This window comes from Galeopterus variegatus, unplaced genomic scaffold (genome assembly GCF_000696425.1).
Source record: "Galeopterus variegatus unplaced genomic scaffold, G_variegatus-3.0.2 Scaffold335, whole genome shotgun sequence".
In the NCBI taxonomy this organism is placed as follows: Eukaryota; Metazoa; Chordata; class Mammalia; order Dermoptera; family Cynocephalidae; genus Galeopterus; species Galeopterus variegatus.
This window is the reverse complement of record NW_007726446.1, coordinates 24730-52216: the sequence shown is the minus strand read 5'-3', so window position 1 is coordinate 52216 and position 27487 is coordinate 24730. Positions and strand designations below refer to the sequence as shown.

General features: G+C 41.9%; 1 protein-coding gene across 2 annotated transcripts in view; it reads right to left on the bottom strand.

Moving 5' to 3' along the window:
• The window catches only part of MYO3B (myosin IIIB), a 393995-nt gene that overhangs the window by 352921 nt on the left and 13587 nt on the right, over positions 1 to 27487 (bottom strand). For both annotated transcript variants that reach the window (XM_008567646.1, XM_008567647.1), the window contains exons 3-6: positions 20729 to 20833; positions 20392 to 20491; positions 17746 to 17822; positions 401 to 546 (exon numbers count right to left, since the gene is read on the bottom strand). In XM_008567646.1, the coding sequence (XP_008565868.1) occupies positions 401 to 546; positions 17746 to 17822; positions 20392 to 20491; positions 20729 to 20833 (428 nt within the window). The remainder of the gene's footprint in view (positions 1 to 400; positions 547 to 17745; positions 17823 to 20391; positions 20492 to 20728; positions 20834 to 27487) is intronic.

The following is a 27487-nucleotide window of genomic DNA, read 5'->3' as shown; positions in this document are numbered from 1 at the left end:
TTTTTTTCCCCCCCCCCCCCCCCGCAAACTAGAGGGAGTATATAATTAAAAAGAAAACATCAGTATTTAGACAGCTTATTTAATCCAAAATTGCATTTGTAGTCTTCTTGTGCAAAGCACAAAATATGCACAACTCAGAAAAATAGGAGCACTGAAAATATGCAATTGTTATAACACAATCCTATTATTCTTGAGGTATGTTATCTTTCAGGAACATCCTCACCCCGCACACACACCTCTTATTTTGTTTTGGGTTTTTTGGTTTTTTTCAAAAGGAAATATATTCTACAATCAGGCTTCCTCAGGTTCGGAGAGAAATTGCTTACCAACTCTATTATCCCTCTAACGGGACTCTTAAACAAGAAAACTAATGAGTCAAGAGCGCCATCTTGTGTCCTACCTTGGAATCTTAAAGAGTGTTTTCACAGGATGCATGTCGAAGAGGGGAGGGTCTCCATCCCCCAGTTCAATAGCTGTGATCCCCAAGGACCAGACGTCACAGCGAGCATCATAGGAAGAGTCATACTGCTGCTCACAAGCAATGACCTATCAGACAAAAGCAGGACACAACACATCAACCCCACTGCCACCTCAGATGTCCTAAAAAGGCCCTTCGCCCATCTTTAGCCCCCTTCTCAGTTCCCTTGGCTACGATGATATTGAATTCCAGTGATAATAAGATGCGTGTATTCTAGGCCTTATTTGTGTGTGACTGATTTATCATCTGATATGTTTATTAACTTTTAAAAGTATGTCTGTTCTGTTCATAAAACATGCATTAAACCTTCTATGTACCAAGAACAGTGCAAGGGGAGGCGTGAGAGGGAATACCAACCACGCTGCCCCCACCCTGCCTCCTTTAAGGAAGGTCTTTGTCTGCCTCCTTCATCTCATTACCAGCTACTGAATTCAACAACTGGGAACAGTTGTTCTCAAAGATGCTTGTCCACTGCACAAAATCCCCAAGAGTGTAAACCAATTGAGCAGAAAGATGTTAGAAAACTGATGTTAACACGAAGAACCACCTCACCCCACCTCCATTCCTTTTGTCTAAGAACATCTGCCCCTCCTCAAACCCCAACAACTGGTTTGCATTGTAGCAGCAGCTGCTACTTCAGTTATGGCCTGAGTGGGTGCAAAAGCAGCAGAACTAGAAAATGACCCTGGGCTTGTTGTTAGATTGAGGAGCATGAAACCCTGTAGAGAAATCTATTTCTATCAACTTTTTGGGTAAGGCAAGAAAAGCCCCCACATTCTGACTCTGCTAACTGTCATGATGGGGATGGGAGAAGACAGAGGTGGGCCAAAGAACATGGAGGGACCCGGTGCCCCATTCCACCTGAAATCTGCCTCCCAGGATGGCTCATGGTGAAGGGCAGGTGGGAAATTTTGATATCTGATGATCCAAACACCTGCGAGGTGGACAAGTAACACCAATGGTGCACACAGGGTCAGCGGAGTGATGGGCCCACCCTCTCAGGCCATCATAGTGTCTGTGGCTTTCAGCCTGAATGAGATGGGACAATTGGCTGTGGGGAGTGGAGGAGTAACCAATCTGGCTTACATTTTAGCAGGATCACACTGGCTGCTGTGTTGAGGATGGATTCAAGTGGGGCATGCACGGAAGAAGCAAAACTCGTTTAAAATGCTACTACAGGGATCCAGATGAGAGAGAGTGAGACAGTAAGAAATAATCAGATTCCGGGTATAATTCTGACAGTAAAGCTAATGATTTGTTGAACGGGGCTTATAAGAAAGAGGAGTTGAGGATGACTGCAAACTTTTTGACCTGAACGTCTGCTGAATAGGATTGGTACTTACTGAGGTGGGAAAGACATTAGGAGAAGCAAGTTTGGGGTGAAAAGCTGAGTTCCGTTTAGGACTCATAAAGTCTCAGATGCCTGGGAGACTTCCAAATGGAAGAGTTGATTTTAGCCTGGCATGACGCATACTGGACTTCTCACCTAGAAAATTGTAAGATAAGTGCCATAGTCTGAATGTTCCCCCAAAATTCATGTGTTGGAAACTTAATCCCCAATGCAACAGTGACTGGAGTGGGGCCTTTTGGAAGGTGTTTAGATCATGAGGGCTCTCATGTTAGAAATGGTTTAATGCGACCATAAAAAGGACTTGCGGGAGTGGGTTTCTTTCTTCTGCCTTCTGCCATGTGAAGACAGAGTAAGAAAACCCACATCAGATGCTGGCACCGTGACTTTGGACTTCCCAGCCTCTAGAATAGTGAGAGAACAAATTTCTCTTCTTTATAAATTATCTAGTCTTGGGCGTTATCTTACAGCAGCACAACATGGACTAAGACAATAAGAAATGTGTTATTTTAAGCCACTGAACAGGTGCGGTATTGTGATGGCAGTGACAGAGAACCAGTGCACCTGCTCTCTCCCAGACCCAGTTCATTGGACTCGCAAGGCCTAGCAAAATGCACCAGCTGTCTTGACCTAGACCTTGTGCTCCTGCTCCCACAATCGCCCTCTGCCCTTCTCTCCTGGTTTCTGAACTGGAGAACATTTTTCTGTACACCCACGTCCTTGTCCTGGCCCCAGCCGCATGGTTTGAGTAGAATATTCTCTCACAGAATATCCTGTCATTTTTTTTAACACATTATTTTCAGATGTACGTTCAAACTGGAGTTCAAATAATTCCAATTTCAGATCCAGAGGCCATTTCATTGCCCCTGAAGACCTCACTTTCTCACCCCAATCAGGAGAGAAACTACATTATTTTAAAAGATCTCTAGAGAAGGCTATTCAACACCTTCCCTTTCAGAAATGACATTTTCAAAAGTGTGGGACAAACATAATTTTAGACCTATCAATCAGCAAATAGTTCACTGTTTTTATTCATGACATGAGAGGCCCTGTGAGGGAAAGAGAAATAAGACTCTATCCTCCCCCAAAAGGAGAAGTGGCCAATTGAAATATAAAGTGAACCTACGATAATTAAATGACAAGTCATGACAACTATAAATGTCCTAAGACAATGTGTACTAACATGTCCAATGGAGGATATGGGCCCCAAATGTGTAGGATATTGGAGGGAGGCCACTGCTGACTGAGAAAGACGATGAACAGTGTCCGTACCCACAGTCTGCAACTTCTGGGGAGAAACTCAAATCAACTTCCAGTCCTCTTGGATGGGACACAGAAGGCAATTCCAAGAACACATCCAAATGCGAGAGTGGAGATATCCTAACATTTCTCAAGTGTCGCCATAAAATATGCAAAACGTCTATCTGGTTTCAACTTCTCTTCACAGACACTGTCTGCAGCTCAGTCTAATTAATAAGAAAGCATCTCTCGGGCAAATTTTCCTCCCAAAACTCAGTTCACCATGTGACAAAGACATTTTTAAGATGAGCCTTCAAAAGGCGTTTATAGAAAATTACATGAATGAAATAATTCACCAATAATTACTGAGTCCTGTGAGCCAGGCATGGTACTAGGCCCTGGGGAGGGAGAGTCAAACATGCACTTAAAATCTTCACAATAATTATGTGAAATAGCTGCTGTTATCACCTTTTGTAGATGTGGAAACTGAGGCATAGCAGAGTTAAACAGCTTAGCCAAAGTTACGTAGCTGGTAATTGTCAGGGTGAGAATTTGAACCCGCACTTGGAGAAGGAGAAGTAACAACTCATTGCCACATGACAAGTGTTATCTATAATCAAGGCTGTATTCGGCTTAAATTATCAGCTGCTGTGCTAAATATTTTAGCCAAACTAAGCAGATTTTTTGAAGTTTTGTCACCTAAACTCTATTTTCTCAGAGGGCCTCTCTCAGGATTGCCCCTTACTAAGAGTAAACAACCCTTTATGTGGGTTGCACGTGTGACGGGATTTAAAGAAGCACCCTAAAAGAATGCATCCCACCTGAAGGTGAACGCATCCTGGAATTGGATTCCCTATCCATCGAACACCAGTCTGCGACTATTTCCTTAGAATAAAAAAGTAATTTTACTCTCTTTAGCTCAGCACTTTCCTTGTGACTGGGTAAAATAAAGCTGAGTTAAGGATGGTTGGATGGTCAAATGGTCTTTGGTTTTCTTGCCCCCAGGAGAAGGCAACCTCGCAAAGAACCCTCTGAATCAGTTGTTTCAATGCTCCACTAAGACAGGACAGTGGCAATGGCATTGCCTTGCGACCAGGCTTTCCAGATTCTGTAAGTCATACTAAAGGGGTGGAAAGAAAGAGGATGAGAGACTGAGACAGGCCCAGGACTCCAAACGCCTCATCCTCACACACCCTCACCGCTACCACCCCAAGGAGGAAACATGCCCGAGGCGAGTTCACTCTACTTCACCTCGAGCCTTTGCTTCTGTCATAGATATATGTGAATGGTGTTGGTAGCGGTGGGATATGGAGGACAGATGAGGCTTGAGAGAGAGTTCTAGGAAGACCTGCAGGACTTGGAGGACGATTTAATAGGGGAGGTGAGGAAGAGGGACACGTCAAGGAAGATTGACATTTTGATCCACGGTGACCAGGAGAATAAAGGTGCTGTTTATAAAAGTAGGGAAGTCAGGAGGAGAATTAATTTACCAGCCAGGATAACAAGTTCAAATTGGGTCTGAGCTCTACCCCTAAGCAGGTGTAAACAAGTCACTTACGCTCTCAGGACCTCTCTTGATCTATAAAATGGCAGGAGGGAATGAATGATCTCTGCCAATCCTTCCAATCTAATATTCTATGCTTTCATGATTTCCACATAAGCGATCTTGGGGTAGTACCTCCAACTAAGAGGCTAACACTCCCACGCAAATTAGCTAGAGAGAACCATAGATTAGACTGGGGTGTGAGCAGGATGACTGGAACCTTCAGGGGATTTTGTTGCCAATATTTTGTAGAAGGCTTCAAGGTCCATGAAAAGATGCTGGTTGCTGTGATAATGCCTCCATTAAGGAACATGAGCTTCAGCAACAGAGCAATTGTTTGAGTGCTGATTAACGGAGCATGTCCAGGTTCCTACCTTGAAATGTGAACTTCTGGCTTTTCTGGTACACGTAGACTACACTGCTGCTTATTTTAGGAAGAAGAAAATCATTAGTGCTGGGATTCCTAGCAATACCTATGCACTGACAGCCTTAGTGCCTAATGCCAATAGCTATTTTACCCAGAGGCAGGCTTGAGCTTCCCAAATGTTGTCATTACCACCTTTTTCCTTTCTGGAGGGAACTGAAGACAAGAAACAAGTTTGTACGAACGGTTTAACTCAATTGGTCTTGGGAGAAAAGTCCAGCAGTCAGCTTTCTTTGATTGCTGAGACAGTTCTCCTTAGCCTGAAGAGCTCCAGACTTCTCAAATCCACCCCCAGTCCCTCCCTCTTGCCTCACAGAGGGAACACCTCGTCCCCCCTCCTGCAGGCGCTGATGGGGTGAAACCACACTCATGCTTGATAACACAACTGCCTTGACACATTTCGTCTCATCCGTCCTTGGGCGTGATCAGCTGAGTTCTGCTGAAGACGGTTGACCCTTTCCTCAGCCAGCACTGGGAAACGGCAGAGCAGTGGCAGCAGCTCTTGGGTCGTGGAAAGACTTGCACCTTTGGGTGATAGGAGAAAATCCCAGAGCCCAGCACATTCGTTTTGGTTTTGCCACCCCCTCACTGGGATAGTTTGGCAAAATATTTAATCTCCCTACATCACTTCTTCCCACACAAACTGAGCAACCCCTTTCTCATGGGCCTCATCTGAAGTATTCCTTACGAAAACACTGGTTATTCAGCTTTTTCTATGGCACCTAAATGTTAATAGTAGATATCATCGGGTCATTGATGTATGGATAATATTTTACTTGCTAACTTCTTGAAGACTTTTTGTATTTTCTAAAATGTCTATAGAGGCATAAGTGGTTTCTATAATAAAAAGGAGCAAGTTTTTTTGTTTAGTTTAGTTTTATTTTGAAAGTGTAATTAAGTATTGAAAAGTTCGCCTTAACTTTCAAGGGTATGTTTCATTCTTCAAAGGTAATTGTTGACTGTTGAAATTCTTTCTTGGTAAGTTGGCAGGTTAAAGGTGGTGCCTTGGTTGTAAAACTAGGTTCCCATAAGACTAACACAAGAAGAATGAAAGAAATTCCCTTCCCAACTATATCCCTTTCTATTGCAAGCACAAGGCTTGGGTAGTACTCTCAGTTTCTCGGGGCACCATGATCCGTGAAATGTCCCATGATCATAGTTTCATTTCAGTCTATACCAAGAGTAAGGATTACTAATAAGGGTCCCAGGATAGGGGAGATCCACCCTCTGCCTCTTGCAGAAGGATGTGGGCTAGAAGAACCTGAGAGAACAGCCTCTCCTCATCTCAAGGTCTTCGTTATCTGAAAAGAACATCTGTATTATACTGGATATAAAGGGGATAAAAAGAGTCAACATATGAGCTCCTGGATACAGAAAACCTAAATTTCTCCAACAAGATATTTAACTTAAACCATTTATCAAATTATATATCAAAGAGCTGCTGAGCTGAAATCTCTTTTAATAATGTGATTTTAACCAGTTTTCAAGCAAGTAACATTATAGTAAGTTTTGCTCTCATAAAAAAAAATTTACCAAACTTAAAATAAAAAAAATAGGTATTATTCAGACTATTTTATTTTCCACTAAAACTTTTAGTGGAATTTTAAAATGTCTCTAAAAATGTAATTAGGTTTGCCTTCTATGTTCTGATTTCTCACCTTACTAGAATCAATTGTGCAATAAAAAATTATAACCAAAGGTCGAGATTAAAATTTCATTCAAGTACACAGGAAAAATGCTGTTATCTCAAGTGCTAAATTCAGCTAAATAAAAGGCAAGGCAAATAGACCTAAAGCTATTAATCCTTGGATGACTTTGAGCTCCAAAACGCAGGCAACAGATTAGCAAATAAGATTGGCTGAGAGGTAGGAAAGCAAATAGGACTTTTAATTTTGCTTATTCAATTCATGCAGCATAATTGACAAATGTTATTGATCATAAAGATTTCTAAACTAGAACTTCTCTAGAATCAGAAATTGCAATTATAAATATTCCAGTGGCAAATTCTCTTCATTAGTTTTACACACAAACATCTTAAAGTGTTTCAAGCTGAGACTCTAAATAAACAAATGAGGTCTCTTCCCTAGGATAGACTATAATTTCAAGGGAGGATATATTTAAGATTTGTTTGAGTGTTTTTTGCAAAAGGGATATGGACTAGATGATCTGGAATTGATTTTTTTTTCTTTTTTAGGTTCTTTCATAAAACTCAAACTAAGGCTAAGATTGAATCTATATTTTGTAATTGCCAGAAATAATTTAAGTTAGACGGCTTATATGAACTTTAGAAAGGTCTCTAACTAAAATGTGATGTACTACAAGTCTTTTCCCAGGATTATAATATTCAGCTTGGGCCTTTAGAGAAATAAAACCAGGTTCTTTAGAGAAATAAAAACACACAGTGCACATTTGAACAGCACAAACTTCCTACCACGGCTAGTGGAGGGCAGAGGGGAAGCTCTTCTGGGTTTGGGACCAGCACACACCACTGATTTTTGCACCTAGATTCCCCAAAGCCCTGGAAACATGTCACTTATCCTTGTGTGTGTGTAGTAAGCCCCCTTCTCAGACTCAGGACTGATGTCCACAGAATTCCCTGTGAAAAGTAAGCCAGCACGCCCGGACTTCGTATGTGTCCCAGCACTCACAAAGCTCCTGAAGAAGCACCTTTGCTGGGAGGCCCACTGCAATCCCACCACCCTCCCCTGCTCCAGCACCTTCCCCACACGCATATGGACACTGACAGGACCTGGGACTCACTCACTCAACCCCCTTATTTTACAGAAGAGAAAACCGAGGGCCCGATGGGGGGCATTAGTTTTTCTTGTCTGAAGTCACACAGCTGGCTTCATGGCCAAACCAGGAGCAAACTCCATGGTTCCCCACTAGTCTCCCGAGTGAGGCCTCTGCTGGGAATTCGTATAACATGGAGAGAGGATGCTGGGCCACTACTGCCAAAGAGCTTGTGCATTGGGTAAGCCACAGCCACAGCAACCTCCAGCTCCGGGCACAAAGCTCGTCCTGGCAGCACGAAGCGGTGGCTTCCCTGCCGCCGCTCGCTTCCCCGTCCCCTCACTCTCCCCTCATTGCCACCCCCTCCTCCATCAGAATGCAGGCTACAGACAGTGAGAAGGGGCCTCACAAGTCAGTCCATTTTGCAGCTTGTTAGGTCAGGAATTGCTACCCCAGGTCAGGAAACGGGCCCAGAAAGTCTGAGAAACTTGCCTAGGGCACACGGCTGGGAGGCTTCGGAACAGAAGTGCGAGCACGCAGTACAGAACTAGGGAGGAAAAAATGTTTTTCTCCTCCATGAGGCATCTGAAAACTAGGAAGGGAAGTAGATCAAACAGAATATCAGAACAGCCCGCCTGGGCATACCTCTTCGTCTGCCAGTAGTCTCTGGTTTCTGTGCTCAGCCGGCTGATGTCACCATGCAAATCCCACCAAAAATGGGAATATCACATTTTCCTATCTGAGAGTGACTTCGTTTAACTTTCTAAAACTAAAAAAGGTACAGAAAATTCCTGGGACCTACCAGAGCATGGTAAACACTAGCCTCCCCACCTCCACCTGCTCCTGCTTCATTCCACCCCGAGGCCACTCTGGTGTCCCGTTCCTAATGTCAACTGCCTGCCTCCCTTTGCTTTCTTCTCCCAGCCCAGTGGCCATCAGGCGAGAGAGCATGAATTCCCTGTCATGGGCTGAGCCTCTGTCCCTCGAACAGGGCAGTGGAGGCATTGACAGGATGGCAGCCACTGGGTACTTTGGGACTCAGAGAGAGCTGAGGCCGACCCTGACATTCCTTTGGCCAACATTTCTGCCCCTGCGATAACAGAATCAGTTCTCTCTCTTTGGTGGATGACGACAGGGAAACAGTAGATGCCTTGACCCTCCTCGCCTCCCCAGAGACAGGTGGGAGGACAGCCTAAAAAGTTCCAAATGCTCGTGGAGGCTGTTCCTTTTGACACTTCTTGCTCAGTACTGAGTGGAGGGGATGTGAGGCCTCTGCTCTGGGCGTCACTTGCTTCTGCACATCTGGAACCTGAAGCCCTCAGATGGGGTCCTATACTTAGACACACCAGGAGGAGGGTGACATGTCACCACCACCTCCAGGGCCAGCCCCCCACCTCCACACTGACATTTGGCATATGACTCAACTTCCCTGCAGAGCTCCAGCTGCAGGAGCTGTGGCTGGAGCCGAGGTGGAAAGCCAGGGCTGCACCCAGTCATTTCTCCCTTCACCCACCAAGGCCCTGAGCACCCAGGTTGTGCCTCAGAGCCACAGAAGGCAGAACCACTCCTCAAATGTAGGGAGGTCAGCCCCAAAATAGAAAGGAAGGAATCTCTCTGTTTCATAGAGGCTCATACAAGATGCCGGGGGCGGGGGGAGACCAGGGAACAGCAAAAGGCTACAGAATCTCAGAGACGAATGTTTCTAGGGAAGGCCAATGATCTAAAGTCCTAAACCTCTCATTTGCATCCCCTGAGCTCCTAAAGTCTGTATTCCTGGTAGTAATATGACTGGTAGATGGGGTCTCAAGAATCCCCAGTCCTTTAATAGAGCCAGGCAAAATGGACCCTAGAGTCCACATGGTCATTGCCAGTGCACCCTTACTGAGCTTGGTGGCATCTCACACTCTTCATCTGTGGAACACCAGATCCATGGAAAATGAGAGCTGGAAGAGGTTCTTCCCCCTAAAAACCACACATGTTCTCTGTAAAATAGAAGGGACCTTGGAGGCCAAGACTACCTAAGCCCATCTCTCCTTGTTACAGACGAGAACAGGTTAGACACTGGCGGGGGGCGGGGGCCGCAGTATGTGCCACCATTTTTTAAAGCACTTACTATGCTGGGTACTGCCTAAAATGCTTTCAGAACATTATTTAGTTTTGTCTATTGAGGCAGATTTTTTTCCCTCCCCATTTTACCTCTTTTAACTTCTCCCCATTTTACTAGTCGGAAATAGTAACTCGCCTGAGGTTAGTGGTTAAGTGGCTAAGCAGGTATCTATGATTTGCCTCCAGATCTGACTCCAAAATTTTTGTTCTTAATTTTTTTTACCCAAACTGAAGGCTATATTAAAATAACTGAACCACAATCATTTTTCAAAAATGAGTGGCAGAACTAAGACTAGAATTCAAATCTCCTAAATTCAATCCTGAAGATTTTCTCATTTTATTTGTCCAGGTCCTTCCTTTGGGCATTCATTAATTACATTGGCTTCTAGTGTTGTGTTGAAATATTGCATGTTCCTCAACATACTAGGAAAAATAGTTCCTATCTAAAATAATTTAAAAATTGAAAGAAAAAAACAAGATTCACATCTTATCTGGTACACTGGTGGTCACTGTTAAACGGCTTGTTGTAGTGTAGTAGTTAAGAGTGAGGATTTTGGAGCCAAATACCTAGGTTCAAATTCTGGTGGCACCACCTAATAACTTGTCCAGGGACAAGAACGGTTACCTTTTGTGATTTATTTACTTTAAAACATTGGGATTGTGGTAAGAATTATAAATGAGTTAATACATACAAAGCACATAGTGCCTGGCACATAGTAAGCACTCAATAAATGCTGACTCTTATTTGGGAACCAAAACCATTAGCTAGGGCTTAAGGAACAAAATGGTAATAATGACAATAATAATACAAGTATTTCAGCTGTATAGTATTTCATGGCTTTCTCAGCCCTTCAACATAAAATACCTCATTTGTCATCTCTAGTCTTAACAATGCCAAAGGAAATAGCATTGTCATATCATTTAGCTGGAAACAGCATAATTAATGAAGGCAAGAGTGGTTGCAAAAAGCCTGTGATATTTCTGCAATGGTGTAAGCTGGTTGTTATGGCAACTGTCCCCTGTCAACGACCCTTTGCCAGGCAAAAAGAGGCCCATTTTTGGAGCCATCACAGCACATCTGTTTCTCTGCTCAGCTGATTAGCTCTTGTTTGCAACAACCAGCAGATGGAAGGAAAAAGGAAAAAAAAATTCTAAAAAGAAACAAATGTTTATTTTATCCACAAGTCTGTTTCTAATACAGAAACAGACTTTTAGCTGTTTTAGGGACATGTTTTAGGGATCCTTAATACATGGGCTGCTTCTTGCATTGGTGGGATTGCAAAATATAGTCAACCTGTAAATTATAGGGGATAGGTCCTTTGTGTGCATCTTTTATGTATCTCACTCACCAATTTCAGAGTATCCTTCCACCATATCTCTTCGTGTCTTTGTGGTATGAGCTGTCTCAGTTAGCTGGCACACATTTTCCACACTGAACACCCCATATGAATGTACTGGAAAGTGAAAGAGTACAAGTATCCTCTCCCTGCCTTGGTTTCTTCATCTGTAAAACGGGGCTTACATTCTGACGCTTTCTGTAAAGCCAAACCACTTTAGCACTTACCAGGAGGAATTTGGGCACGATACCTCCTACACCTCTTTAAGCCTCACTTTCTTCAGTGGTAAAATGGAGAAAATACTACTATTGAGAGCTGTTGTGAGAATGAAATAAAATAATGTGTTAAAAAGCACCTATCAAAGTTCCTGGTGTATTAGTCAATCCTCAGTAAGTGAAAGTTTCCTTCCTGCTATACACTTACTTAAAAAGCACGATATTAAAAATATCTGGCAATCAGCTGACATGTGGCACTGGCCATTGGAAGGAAGATCAGCTGGAGCTGACCCAGGAGCCTCCCTGCTTGCTAGACAGACCTTACCCCCTGTAGGTGCTGGATCATTAGGTCACGGGTGTCCAAGGAAAAAAGGAGCTCTAAAGGAGCTCTTGACAGCAGCCATGTACCACCCAGAATGGCAAAATCTTAATGTTTTAATCACCATAATGGCCACACCCGTGCACACCTGCTAAATATAAGGCATTATTTTAACTTATTATTAATGACGTTAATAATAACATCATTATCTTAACATAAATAAATAAAATTTTTTTATGTTAAAATAATGATGTCCTCAATAAAAACAGATGTCCTCAATAAAAACAGGAATGACAGCTTTGGTTCCTTTTCTGGGATTTCAGTCATTTACAAACATTCAGTTTAATTCTTCCCTATACGTGATGGTGGGAAATGTAGATGAAGTATCAACTATCCCTAGACCCTTGCCATCACTATTAATAAACATTAATTAGGCTTGTATTCCTTTTTGCTATAGACCAGGATATTACCTGGCATGTGTCTGATATACATATTAGCTGAGCAATACCAATATTGAAAGTGAGCATGGGTTGTATTCGAAATCCCTTAGTTCAATGAGTCACAAAATATGGATTCCAGTCATCATTACCTGCCCACCCACACTGTGTCCACAGGCACTTGACCTGGCAGAGCCTATAGATTACATCATCTATACATCGATGTAATCATGTTCATTGGCATCTTCATAGGAGGTGTAAGTATTCAAAAAATAATATTTGTAGGGGCCGGCCCGGTGGCGCACTCGGTAGAGTGCGGCGGCGCTCCCACCAAGGGTTCGGATCCCATATAGAGACCGGTCCGCTCACTGGTTGAGCGCGGTGCGGGCACGACACCGAGGGTTGCGATCCCATTGCCGGTCGCGGTATGGGCATGACACCGAGGGTTGCGATCCCATTACCAGTCACGAAAAAAGACAAAAAGGAAAAAAAAAAATAAGAATAATAATATTTGTAAAAATTCTATGCAAATGTGGAATACCATTATTCATATTACTTGTTATAAGAAATTGTCGTCAGGGGCTGGCCCTGTGGCTCACTCAGGAGAGTGCGGCGCTGGTAGCACCGAGGCCGTAGGTTTGGATCCTATATAGGGATGGCCAGTGCGCTCACTGGCTGAGTGTGGTGCAGACCACACCGTGCTGAGGGTTGCAATCCCCTTACTGATAAAAAAAAAAAAAAGAAAGAAAGAAATTGTCATCAGAAGACAGTGAAGGGGAAAAGAGAAAATAAACATGGCTAATAGGAACTTTTTTTTAAGTGCCTAAGATACAAGCTAAAGTCACAGGCCAGAAGACCAGAGAGGTTTAATCCTGTAAACAGAAGGTGGAGGGAAGTCATGATAACTGGGCCATACATCTCGGGAAATAAGAACAACAACAACAAATGCTGGGCCAGAGAGTGCGTAGGACAGAACAAAAGTCTGAAGGTGTTGGGGGCTTACCCAGGAAGGCAATTTGGTATTGGTATGCTTGCTACGTCCAGACAGAACCACGTTTGCTTCAAACACCCAAGGCTGAGAGAGAGAACAGTGTGTGTGTGTGTGTGTGTGTGTGTGTGTGTGTGTGTGTGTGTGTGTCTGAGAGACAGCTGTGTGTGTGTGCGTGTGTGTGTGTGTATTTGAGAAGCAGTGTGTGTGCGCGTGTGTGTAGAGGCAAAGCTGAGCTCTCTCAGCTAGCACCTGTAACATGTAGCCCTGCAGGTTCCATATGGCTGGCTGATTACCTTGGAAACTTGAATGATTTACTACGAAGGAAGAATGAAAAATACTTAGGGAGTTGTTATGGGTTGAATTGTGTCCTCAAAAAAAATTAAACCCCAGGACCTCAGAATGTGAACTTATTTGAAAATAGTGTTGTTGTGGATTAATTAGTTAAGATAGGTCATATTGGAGTAGAGTGTGCCCCTAATCCATTGTTACTGGTGTCCTTATAAGAAGACGGCCACTTGAAGACAGATACCCACAGGCCGACCGCCATGGGACTACAAAGGTGGAGACTGGAATTGTGTAGCTACAAGACAAGGAACACCAAGGACTGCAGCAAACTTGCAGTAGCCAGGAAGAGACAAGGGAAGAGGCTCCCCAGAGAAAGCGTGGCCCTGCTTGACACATTGGTTTTGGATTTCCAGCCTTCAGAGATGTTAGATAATAAATTTATGTTGTTCTAAGCCATCCAGTTTTTACCACTTGATTACTGCAGACCCAGGAAATGAATACAGGGGTGGACAAGGCTTCAACCCTAGGGCAGGACGAGAACCCACTTAACCTTTCTGGCTGGCTGCAAGAGCAGCCCCACGGGAGTAAAGGCAGGCTTCTGTTTGTACCACAGGTGCTTTCATTGGTGGCTCCTGGGATGCTGGAGCCACTATTGCCCCACAGGTATTCACAGGCAGTGTTGTCATAATCACCCCCAAGTCAGCCCCCGAACAATGAAGCCACGCAGCTTGCAGCGGTCATAGTCAGGGAGATTTAAGAGTCTGGGATTTTGATGATGTTATTGAGCTGCTGAATCAACAGACTCTGGAACCACCTACCTCTCCTGTTGTTATATGAGAAACTTAATTTCTTATTATTTAAATTGTTTTGCTAATGGTAATCTATTAAATACATAGTTTCTATGTTGAACTCTTATCTTTCCCTGAGATAATCTTCCCCGTAGTCACTGTATGCTACTGATATATTTAGTTTATAAAAAATTGTGTTGATCTTGACTTTTAGATTAACCTTTTCACAATACCAGGCAATTTATTTCCCCAGTAGTATTGTTTCAAAGTACTATCACACTAAGAGCACCCCACAGAATTTTTTTTCCTACATTGCTAAGTTGATACCACTCTACCAGTATTTGTCAATTTCAATAGCGTCCAAATGAGGCAGTGAGAGGAAATGAGCGGAGAGCACTGACAATGCCACAGCCAGTTCTTGCTGCGGCTTCGAGCTGCCCCAGTGAACTGTGTGTCTTGACTGCTTGTCAACATTTGACTGTGGTACGGTCACATTCCATTAGCTACCTGGTTTGTAGTATAGCCTATTTGAATTGAATATTGGGGTTACTCAATTTTGTGAAATAAAAATGGAAATTAAAATGGGGAAAGGATAATTTGGTTCAATTTCTCAAAAATAAAATAGGATCAAGGATCTTTCAGATGCATTTTAAAAATAAACGCACAGGTCGTCCACAATGGTTTTATTCCACTTGCATTGGTATTGCAGGCATTGTTGTCGTATTTAATCTAAACACCACTTATTCACACAAGCAGAAGAGAAAGTATATTAAGATAAATATTCTATGCAGGCCAAAATATGAAGACAATGTTAATTTGAACCATTACCGATCATACTTTCAAAGATTGCTCTTGACCCAAAGCATTGCTCACAGTGCAGTGTGAGTGTTTGCTGAATTGAACTGATGAACGTGAACGTTGTTCCTGTGGGCATTCCTTTGGAGAGTTGTGGAGTGAAAAGAGGCTTTGCTGGAAAAAGTAATTCTGTAGTTGGAAAATAAGAATATGAGGATGGTTCAGGCCTGAGTCCTGAGAACTGCAGCCTGGGTCCTGGAGCATCCTGGATATGAGCACATACCCCGAGAGAATCCTACACGGAGCAATCAGACACTCGCTCCTGAAAAGTGCTGTCAAGGCCTCCACACCATAACTGCCTACTCCGCAATTTATCCACTGCAGCAGCCGGGAGGCGGCACTCGCTTTTCTCTGCTGGGAAGGGAACCAGTCCCAGGCAATCTGGGCAACAGAAGCTCACCATAGACCACTAAACTTCCCTCTGTAGAAACACTCCACATATTTCACTCAACCCAACTGAAGTTGAAAAGTCACAAACACCTCATAATAATTGTACAAGGCCAAGGCTTCTTTTGATTACATTTTGTGATTCTGAGAATACCAGTTTGCTGTGGATTAGAACAGGAACATCATTTTCCATGTTGTGTCCCGCACCCCCCCACCCCCAGAATGTGAGTTGAGTGACCTCAGTTACACTTTGAGAACAGATCAATCAAAACCTACAGAAAAATTAGCTAATTCCAATAGTTGTGAGGCCTTCCTCAAACTGCCCTCCAAAATCACCTTATCCCTTTGGCTTTTTTAACAATGCATTCATTCACCCAACATATATTTTTTGAGCACCTACTCTGTATCATGCATTCTGCTGAAAGCTGGGCATCCCAATTCCCTGCCAGAGCTTAGTGTCCAGTTGCCAGACCTGCCTGTCAACAGTTACAATGCAGTGGTGATAGCACACCAATGGAGGGTGTAAGCCTGCAGTGGAAACATATGGTTATCAACGTCCACCAGGGATTAGGAAAGATTTCCTAGGGGAGCTAGCACTTGAGCCAATACTCAAAGATTAAGAAGGAATTTTCCAGAGCTCTGGGGGCCATTCCAGTTGATGTAACAATACACCAAGGATTTAAAGGAATGATATATCAGTAGGAGTTTGGAGAGTTACCTGTTGTTCACTACTGCTAGTGCATTAAGAACAAATGAATTGGGAAAAGTAATCCAAAATGAGGCTGCACAGATGGGGCTGGAATATGAAGGGCTTTGTTCACCATCCAGAGGAGTTTTGACTTTATCTTGCAGTGTTTCTCAAAGTAGAGTTCACAAGGTGCCTATGAAAACTTCCTATGTTTTTGGTTTTGTTTTAATGATAATTATATTATTATTAATAATATTAATAAGAGGAAGAGTAGTAAAACCATATTCCAGATCATCTGGATGACCATTTGCACAGTGTCAGTGCCCATGTTATGTTTACTATTGAGTTGGCACCAAGCAGAGATGTAACCATTGGAGGTCAGAGGAGATGCTGTTTGAACAGAGATCACGCTAGCTGAAATAAAGTAGTAGGAGAACTGAGTCACCACATGATAAGTGGTAGTAGGTACGGCAGACTCAAAACAACCCATGCAATCGTGCTCTGAAACAAATGACATTTGTTTGTCCTATTTAAGTTAAAGCTGCTTGCTTGAATGTTTCTGGCTTCACTGTTTTTTCATAATACGTTTTCTCCTTTTGATTTTATAGTTCTATAAATATAAGTGGCAAGAAGTTTATACCTAGTTTCATATTTTTAAAAACCTATTTAAAAAACACTTAAGATTTAAGTAAACACTGGAATCTATAAGGTTTTTCTTTTTCTTTACAATGGGTCTATCCATTACCCAAGTATGAAAGAGAGGGCTATAGCCAATGGGGAGCCATTGAAGAACTTTGAGCAGAGATTGATGTGAACCGATTACTTTGCTAGCAGACCACCTTGGCAGTCACAGAGGAGAAGGACCACTATGCGGACAGACTAGAGATGGGAAGATATCTAAGGAGGTGTTGCCTGAGTCCTCTTATTAAAAGAACCCTTTATTTAATCCCAGAGAGCTGCTCTCAGGCCACAGCCAGGGTACTGTGGATTTAAAAGCTGACTTGACAAGCAGAACTGTACTAGTGTTTCAAGGCGTGCCTTACCTAGCTGGAAAGTTCCCCAAATTTCCAAATGCATCATTTTCCAAAGTTCGGTGAGGAAGCCAGAACTAAATTAGGACCAAATCCCATGTTTTGCTATAGAGAGCCAATAAAGTACACAAGAGAAGTTGCTACATACCCGGTAACGAAAAACAACCAGGGCCCCTGCATGTAGTTCTGCAGGCCAGTTGAGGCTGAAATCTGGCTCTTCATCAATTTGTGTGTCACTGGGGCTACACCAACTAGGGAAGATGACTTTTTAAAATTCATACAAAGGCTGGATGAATTTGCCAAACCATGACCCTTGGAGAGGGCTGCATCTTGGAGGGATCACCTTTTTCTAATTGCGTGAAGGTACCCTATGGACTACTTGTGACTTAATCCTGTTTTTCTGAGATTAAGTCTCATTAGTATCACTCACTAAACTACATCTCTTACCATTTAATGAGGATAAAGCATTTTCTTACCCATTTTTATGCCCTTTATGCCAAGGCACTCAACAAGTGCAAAGAAGTAGATGTTCCCTGCTTACCTCGGGGGCCATCCAGAACGGGGTGCCAACTGATGTGTTTCTCCGTAGCCGTGTACTGGTAAGTTGAGCTGAGACACCTAGAAAAGGGTAGCAGAATTCAGTAATGAGAAGAGGATGGTGCTAGACCAGGGGTTGGAGAACTTTTTCCTTAAAGGGCCAGATAGTAAATATTTTAGGCTTTGTAAGCCATATGATCTCTGTCACAACTACTCTGCTCTGCTGTCACAGTGCAAAAGCAGCCATAGAACACATATAAACAAATGAACGTGGCTGCATTCCAATGAATCTTTATTTAAGGGTGCTGAAATTTGAATTTAATATAACTTTCACATGTCACAAAATATTCTTTTGGGTTTTTTCCAATCATTAAAAAATGTAAAACTATTCCTAGGTCACGGGCCATATGAAAATAGGGAGTGGGTCATACTTAGCCCACAAGCTGTAGTTTGCCAACCCCTATGCTCGAGTGTTTATCATTCTATCTAAATCATTAGACTTTTTTTCTAGTGAACATTTCTGTCCCAACTGCTGCAAATTTAGAATCAAAAGAAAAATGTCAACAACTAGGATCAACCCAAAGTATCTCCCTGTTATATTTCCAAATTATTTCAGGTGATTTCTTTCTTAATAAGGTGTTTCATTTTATGGCGATAGAAGATTGGCATGTACTATCTATAACAGAGCATCAATGTAGATGTAAAAAGATTTCAGTGCCTTATCTTGCCTAGAAGCCTGGAAACCTAGCAAGAAAGCTACGTTTGTCAAATGGAAAAAGAAATTGCCTAATAATATTACTATCTAGGGTGCAATGTTGAGGACCTGAATTTTAATGTAATTCCAATGTCATTTAACCAGTTCTCCTCTTTATACCATGAGGGAATCAAGTGGAAGTGAAGTACACTGAATCAGAAGTCAGAAGACGTGCTTTCCATCCCAATTATACTTCTGACTAATTGTGTGACCACCTCACTTTTCAGCCTCAGTTTTCTCATCTTCAGACTTGGATAACGATAGCAGTCACACCGAACACAGAAGGTTCTTCTTAAGACCAGATAAGAGAACAAATGTGAAAATGACTTATAAACTGCAAAGAACTTTACAAAGGTGAGGTCTTCCTTTATACCAAGTGGAAGTCTAACATAGCCCTTAAGAGAATGATAAATGCTGCCACTACTGCCGTTGATGACAGGAACTTAGAAACCTAAATACTGTGTGTTCATTAGTGAAGGACACACCCTTGAGAGACCAACAGGCACAGATTTGCCAAGGACCCAAGGGTTGATTTTTGGGGGGAAGGGGGTGTGTTGTGTTAGCTGCTTGCTTTCTCTTTATTAGAAAGCCAAAGAGGGCTCTTTAAACTCTACTGACCAAGGGAAATTTCCCATTTTACCAAGCCCTCAGCTACAATTTTGGTAAAAACAACTACTGTATAACTTTCTGTTTTTAATTTTTAGGAATTTTTTTTGCAGCAAATAGAAGTTCAGGAACTTTCTACTGGAAAGATTAGGAACATTCCCCCTTATGCCGAATGGCAAACGTGGTGAGTGGGTAAATCAGTATTAATCCCCATTCTCATCCTTCTAGTCTATTTCCCTCGCAACGTATTTACTGTTCCCAAGATCGTGTGGAAAACACGTCAGCGATGTTATATGCACACAATATTATTGGAGTCATATCATTCCTTATATAGCGAGGGGAGAATAAGACTTGAACAAAGTGTTCCTCTGCTACTTTTCTTTGCTTCGTCTTTAGTAAATAGACCAAGGCACCTAATGCAACTTCATCATTTTTAAGTAATTTCTTCAAGCAATTAATTCATTGACATGTTTTTATACCAAATTATTTCTTACCAATATAAATGAATACTCAAAATCATCAATCTTGTTTTTTACTCTTTACTAATGATATTTTTTACTAATGACATTGACAGCATTTTGAAAAGTGTTTCTCTGTTTTTCTCATTATTTGTAACAATGACTCTGAAATACTAACTATTGTGGAACTCATTTAGAAGATTAAACCATTCAGTAACATAAAAAAGAAAACCAAGTAGTTTGCTGGTTTGTGAGTATCAACATGTAAGTGCTGGAAGATATTTCATAGTCCTCTGGCCTTAGATGATACTGACCTGCATTTCCTCCCCGTTTCCATTTCCTTCAGCCTCACATGTAGCAGCAATAATCACAATTTAAAGGGATGTTAGCTCTCAGGCCCAAAGGACTATTTTACCTTCTGCTCACTGGGAATAAGTACGCCTAAGGCTAGTGAAAGTCATTTGAAAGAGCAAACTGCTTTCTCCATTCATATGCAAAAGGAGAAATGACAAAATGTAAATTACAGACAATCGCCCTGAGATGTGAAATTCTCAACAGAAAGCCAAAAACTTTTTCTGTCAAGTTCTTCTTTTGAAACACTTTTATTTTCTTTCTTTAATAAAATTGCTTCTAAAGCTGAAAATAGATTAGGAAACAGCATCTCCTAGGGTGATCCATCTGGTAAACCCCCCACTCTCCAGGCTGCCGTTTGACTGGAAAAGTCCCTCAGCCTATTTTGTAGCAAAAAGGCCCAGTCCTCTGAGACTGCAATAAATTGTCCCCTTTGGCTAAACTGCACACATCAAGAAAACAAACGACAAGCAGTCATTACCAAAGTCAACGAGCTTAACTCCTCCTTCTGTTGTCAGAAGAATGTTATTCCCTTTCACATCACGGTGGATGATTCGGTTGTTGTGCAAATGCTGGAGACCCTGCGTGGCATCCCACCACCAAACAACAGGAAAGAGAAAGGGGAAATTTACATGCTTAGTTGAAAGCAATTACGCTACTATTAAAACAGCCAAGTCCACATATAGCTATACTTTCCTGCTGTTAATAATCCTTGCATATTATAGGGCAGTCTCCCCATTTTTAATATGCAAAGAGGATCAAAGCAATGGACAAATTGTCCCCTCTGCTGTCATCCTCACCTTGATGGACATTCTTACCAAGAGGGCCCCATACAAGATGTATGAGATCATTGCTTCATCCAACTGCTGGCCACACCTCAGTAGACCTTTGACGAGCTCAGTGACCGAGCCCCCATTACACAGCTGCCAGAAGAGGTGCCGGACAGAGAGAGAGAGCAGGAGAAAGAAAAGAAAAATAAATTAAGAAGAAAAGCCCACTGATCACTGACTCAATATAGTAAAGTAAATTTGCAGATCACAAAACTCCAGCTTGGAATAATTAGACCTCAAATTTTCATTACCCAGTCAAATCTAGATCTTTGTGTGTATGTGTGTATTCCTTATTCAAAGTGACAATTTATGAGTAAAAGTACACATCCAAAAAGCTGACTTTTTAATTGCCAAGGGAAATATAAAATCAGAAGTCATTATTTAGAAATTTGTAAGAAAAAGCATGTAAGTAATCATGGTGATTTACTGGATATTTTTCACTTTTTGTGAATATTGTCTTTTTTTTTCAAATGTGCATTTTGAATATAAGAAAGGACCTGAAGAGGCAAAATGGATGCCCTTGATACCTGAGAGGGAATCAATTTCAGTGATTTCAAACCTTCCTGCCTCCAGTGCTGGTACCGCTGGCATCAGAAACCCAACCAGCAGCTCTTTCTAGAGTTGCCATTGCAGGTAAAGTTTATAAATGAAGTTGCATCATGTGTGCATTTTTCACCTTCTCATATTCAACTTTAGGCTTTCAGCAACTTGTTGCCCTTCTTTTTTTCTTTCTGTAGTTAGAAGTACTGTTAAGATTATATTTTTCATATTTGCTCTTGTAAAATTTCAGTACATAAGCCAGGTATATATACTTTCTCAGAAACTTAAGAGTTTTCAAAGATAATTTTTACTAACTACAAAGTCAATGTGCAGGTCTGGGTTCTTAACTGTTTTGAGCAGGGCATGTAAATATCCTGAAATTATAGGTAGCATGTTGTATATGCATCTTGCATTTTTCTGCGGAGAAAATTCAGAGCTTTCATTAGATTCTTAGAGCCATTTTTGACCTTGTAAGGGTAAAAACTCTGCTTTAGAGACCTCAGTTTCCCTCTGGCACTTTGTCTGCAATATGGGAAAGAGTTAACTTGTGAACAGTGGTTAGTCCCCTGTATTGTAGCTGCTTCACTCAACTGGCTTTTCTTAAACCAGGAAACCTGAAGAAGCACAGATTAATAGCTTTCCTAAAAGAAAACAACTTTTTATCAAGATAATCATATATTAGGAACTATTTGACTCTAATTATGAACATTTGCAACATTTTAATAAAGGGTAAACAGATGTTTTTATTTGATATGTGTATCATTCCCTGCTATACACTTGGCAGATACCTTGCACACACATTAACAATCAAGATAAACTGGAACTGAATCTGCCCGTGTTTTTACCATTTAAATTGTTCATAAGTGACAGTATGTGAGTAGAAACCTAATATAGAATTAAGGACTCTTTAAAACTAGCATTAAATTACTATCTCTCAGGAATAATTTAGGAAGGACCCTAAAAGCAATAAAATGCATGGAAGACTATGATGGTCCCATGAGACTGGAGGGTCCCAAGTGACCTTGTATTCACTGTCAGCCAATTTCAGGTTCAATTCACAACTCAACACTGATGGCTCTGATGGCCCTAACGTTGAGTGCCAGCTTAATGTCTTCTAGAGGATTCCGTATACTTTTAATTCTAACTATGTCTTACATGACCCTGAAAGGAGAAATAACGTTCAATATTCAATCCAATACTCTCTTGAGCAGTGAATGCATTTTTCGGTGCCATGATTCATAGAATAGTCTTAAAAGCTAGGCTTTTGAGAAGCATAAAATAATGTTCTCAGAACTCTCTAAACTACATTTTACATATTAAGGAACAAAAATTGGAGAATTGACCACAGAGTCCACTGACGACGTGAGAAGAACCTAGGATTTGACATAAGTCAAGTCTGCACCCCACCAAAAGAGGAGCCCTTCTGGGGCTGGAAATATGGAGCTTGGAGAGATTGAGAGGACAAGATCAGAGTGAGGGTACTTCCTCTGGGAGAGGCCCTCTGTGTAAGGGGTTAATGATAATAGAAACTTCAGTTTCTTATGATCCTCTTTCCATTTTTAAATCTAAGAGGAGAACTCATGACAGCAAGGGGTGTCCACGTAAGTGAAATGGCAATATGGCATGGTAGAACACTCATCCGAACCTAAGTGTAACAGAATAGGTTAGAATCAGTTGTTTCCTGTAGGCAGGCTGGGGGATCAGGGACAAAGTGAATTCAGTTATAGAGAAGAAAGTCAACTCTTTGTTCTCAACAGTTTATAACCTATTAATCACGAACATGACACAGTCCCTGGCCTCAGAGCTTACTGCCCAGTAATGGACACGTGAGGAGCTAGAGTATAGAACATGGAAGTAGGGGTGCGCCTAAGGGAGTGTGGTGACACCAAGGAAAGAAGAGGGAAGGCACAGGGGCCGGTCTGGGAAATTTTCTCAGAGGATGTAACATTTACAATGAGTCTGAAAGACAAATGGTTTTCTGGAAGGTAAACAAAAAGAAGCAGGGCATCCTGGGGAAAGGAATATGGGCACGTCATATGCAAAGAAAACATGAAAGAATGAGGCGTGTGTGTGTGTGTGTGTGCGTGTGCGTGTGTGCACACATGTACACATACACTCTAAATACTCTGAACAAAGGGTACCAGGATCCTAGGGCAGGGAGATGGGAAAGGAAGGTGGGAGAGAGGAAATGACAGGTGCACTCAGCTAAGGAGTGTGGCATAACACCACGATATGTCATCAGACACGGAAAGTAAGCTGTCAACAGATTTTACGCAGGAGGGCTTGATGTTCAGATTTGCGTTCTAGAAGATGACTTGCGCAGAAGATTAGAGGATGGACAGAAGTGGACACCACCAGGAGCTGGGACATCTAGTAAGAAATGTTGAAAGCAATTGAGGCAGAGTCAAAAAATCAAGAGCCCTCAGTATGAAAAAAGGAGGTAGATTTGGGAGGCTTTTATAAAATAGATTTGACAGGAAATTCTGACCAACTGGATGTGGAAGGTGGAGACAGAGTCTAGGGATACTGTTGGTATAAGGGAAATAACAATAAAGTTCTTTGCTTCTCTAAAGCAAAAGCAGTAATAGGAATGTAAGGCATGATAGCACCTTCACCAGGACCACTCCCCAGCCCGCCTCACATCTCAGGGAGGCACATGCTTTCCTGAATTGCAAGCACACTATTAAATTTCTACTGAGAGAAAATTTAAATCAAATTCTGGGTGATGATCCAAGCTAGCACAACCCTAGAATCTTCCCCTGAAACATCATTTTAGTCTCTCTCCTGCCCTACTTTTAGTCTGGCCATTTTTGCAACAAGGGCCTCTTCAGCAATATTTTATGTATGTAGCTAGCCAACTTATAAACTTTCTTTATAACTCTAGAGCCTATGAAGGGATTAAAAGCAGCTATTTGTCAGCAGGATCAAAACTCAGCTGTGGGCTTAAATACAACAAAGGGATCTTACTCAGCCGGTGCCTTTTGTTCACTAAATGTCAGAGTTTAAAAGCTGGTCTGACTTCCCAGGATCCACAGAAACATATAATTAAACTGCTCAGGGCACCTTTAAAGGAAGATGTCCTGTGAAGTTGATAAGCCCGCCAGCAAGATTTTAAAGGGCAGCCCATGGGTTATAGAAAAAGACTTCGGCACTTGGATATAAAAAAAGAAATGTACACACTGACAATTGTCTAACCAGAGAAAATGTTCAGTGAAACAGGCTGAACATTTTAAAAGCATGACAAGGAATTATATTTAAATGTGTCAAGTAAAATAATCCCCTTAGAGTTTTAGGAAGGCAACCAAGCCTCCTGCCCTAGCCCTGAGGGCTGGCACATCGGCCCTTGCTTCCCACCACTCTGTCAGCCGTCAGATTCAAGTGCAGAGGTGTGTCTCCCCTACGGTTCCTCCCTACGCCCTCAGCAAGCAGGAAATATGGGAGCTGGATGCATCTAGAATTTAATGAGAATTTTGCTCCAAAACAAGAAACATAGAAAGATTGTTTACATTCCACATCTGTTTTCTAAAACATTATTGAATATTGATTCAATCACAGTATGTGCATTTGCTAAGACAGTCATAATTTTAAGCAATAAAGTGTTCCTTGCTCAATAAGCCATCAACTGTCCTCCACATTATTTAGGAATGGCCCATGCAACATAATCACCAGATCTGTATTCTGGCCTAGGCTTCAGCTATCAAGTAGATTCTGTGCCAGCACATAGATTTGACCTAGTCAGACTGCAAGATTAAGAGGAATTTATTTTCAGTGCCCTTTCGTTCAGTAGAATTTATCTTTTAACGGTGTTAGGTTCTATAGAGAGAATAAAGCAAAAGTAAAGGATAGTCAAAATTACTCTAAAAGATCCCTTAGGAAGCATCATGTTGGACATTGTTCACATCTCAGTAAGTCCAGAACAGCACATTTTCCCTCCTGTGTTGGGAGCAGATCGTGTTTATTTTATTGAGTGCCAGGTAGTCACTGACTTGCAACTAGATGAAACAAAACTATGTCGCTTGAAACTCTAGAGTTCCAGTCAGAGCAGGGAAGGTGGGCCCTGAGACTCCCACCTCCCTCTCAGTCTCTCTCCAGGGCTTGTGCTTATTGAGCAGAGCTGTGGGTATGTGGATCCCATTCTCAGCTTCCTAACTCTCTCCTTTTTGCTGAGCACACATAGCACGTGCGGGTAGGATGAACTCTATCACGTTTCAAAGTTCTTCCCTTCTCAATTCCCAAGTGTTCTGTAACTTCATCCTGACTCTCAGCATTCCAATGACTACCATTCTAGAACTTGCCAGAACCTACTATCTGAGTCAGTTTTCAATGCTCCAGTACTTTCTAACCATCTCTGGCCAATCAAAAGCTATCAACACTATGTTCCAGACCATCAGAGTCCTGTTAAGACTCTGATTTGTTAACCCAATAAACTGAATTCATGCCACAATATCAATGGCTGAAAATAGTTTGACGTATTACACTTCCAATGACATTCAGGCCTAGACTGGACTTTCCAGGGCCTTCAGTAAAAGCAAAAACTGGACAGAGGCAGGTGTGTGTGTGTGTCTCTCTTTTATTTTTATTTTTATTTTTTTGCTATGGCTCTACATATTCAATATGAACTTATATCTAGATCTCTGTGGGGGTGGGGGTTGATGGGGGACAGATTTTTTAAAACTAACTATTTTACCTGGTTTTAAAACAAAGTTTGTTTTTTCACTTCACAGCCTTATTTATCAATATTCTAAACCATTTCTTTTAAAGTAGAATACATGATTCAGGCTGAAATTAGTAGTGTCTTTCTTAAAGATCTAATTTCTTATTATATTTCATTTAGGTGAGAGACAATAGAACTTATATATTTTTAAATTTAATATTCACTTAAAGTAAAACATTCACAAATTTCCCAAAACATTATGTATGAGTGTTTTCTCTCCATATCTTTCTAATATAGTAGCTGTCTATCATGAAAGAGAGCTTGTGTTTGCTTTCTTCTAACAATTACTAATGAATTTCAGAAATGACATTTTTATTTGCTTTTGTTTTCAGAGTTGTGGTGATTTAAGGGGGTTGTTAATACCATTTTTCTATCCTCTAGAATTGCTCTGTGGAATAACTTCTTCCTTTCATCATGTTCGACAAGGAAAGAGCAAAGACAACATAAATTTAGTCTCAATATACAGGAGGCGAAGAACAATATTAAACAGATCATAATTTTATTGTGTGAGTCTCCTAAAGCATGCCTTAAAAAGCTGCAAGCTGAGCAAAAAGGTTAGGGTGCTATGTGGACTGTTATCGTCATCCAGCTCTGTGTGTGTGTGTGTGTGGCCAGGCAGTTCAGCGATCCCAGCTAGAGACTCCACATCTGTGTTTCCGTGACCCGACAGATGGCATTACAGGCAGCAGCAGTACCTGATGATGGAAAAGTGCTGAAGCTTGGTTTTCCCTCCATTTCTGCCATGCTACTGGTTACATGACCATAGGCATGTTGCTCCCCTTTCTGGGCCTCTGTCTGTCAACTGAACACTGGGGACTAACCTGAAGGAAAGTCAAGGGGTCTGCCAGTATTAGGAGTCCTGGAATCCCTGTGTTTCTATTAGACTATTTGAGGCACTGGGCACACCTAACCATCTAGCAGCCTTGTTTAGATGGCGTATCCTGGGACAGAAAAGGCTGAGGACATCCAGCATTCCCTACCATCAGCGTTGGCATGGACCAAAACAACCAGCAAAAGTTAGATGTCAGCATACTGTATTGCTGTGGTATGAATAATTCAGTATCTCAGGGCAGCCTCATCGTCTGCCCACAGTCACCCTGAAAAAACAAGAAACAGCCGATGGGGGAAGCACCTGCACAAGGCTCAGTTCATGGCTCCGGGCTCCTTCTCGTCTTTCAAGGTCATGGGTGCCCTTTCTGGCTGCTTTGGCCATTTGGAGGTGCTATACCTGAGGGTCAGTCATCAGAAAAAGCACCCATTCACCAGGGGGCCTCCGGTGTGAACAGCCCACCTGTGCAAGCAGGCGCCTGATTGCACAGAGTAAAGTCCCCTTTTAAGGCCTTTGAACATTTTTGGAAGCTCCATCTCTCTGTGTCTGAATGCAGAGTCCTTTTGAGTCAGGGGCGGGGGGGGGGGGGAAATGAGCAGAAACTACGATTTCTTGGTCACTGTACTTCCATTATTAAGTTACAATGATATTTAAATCACAGAGA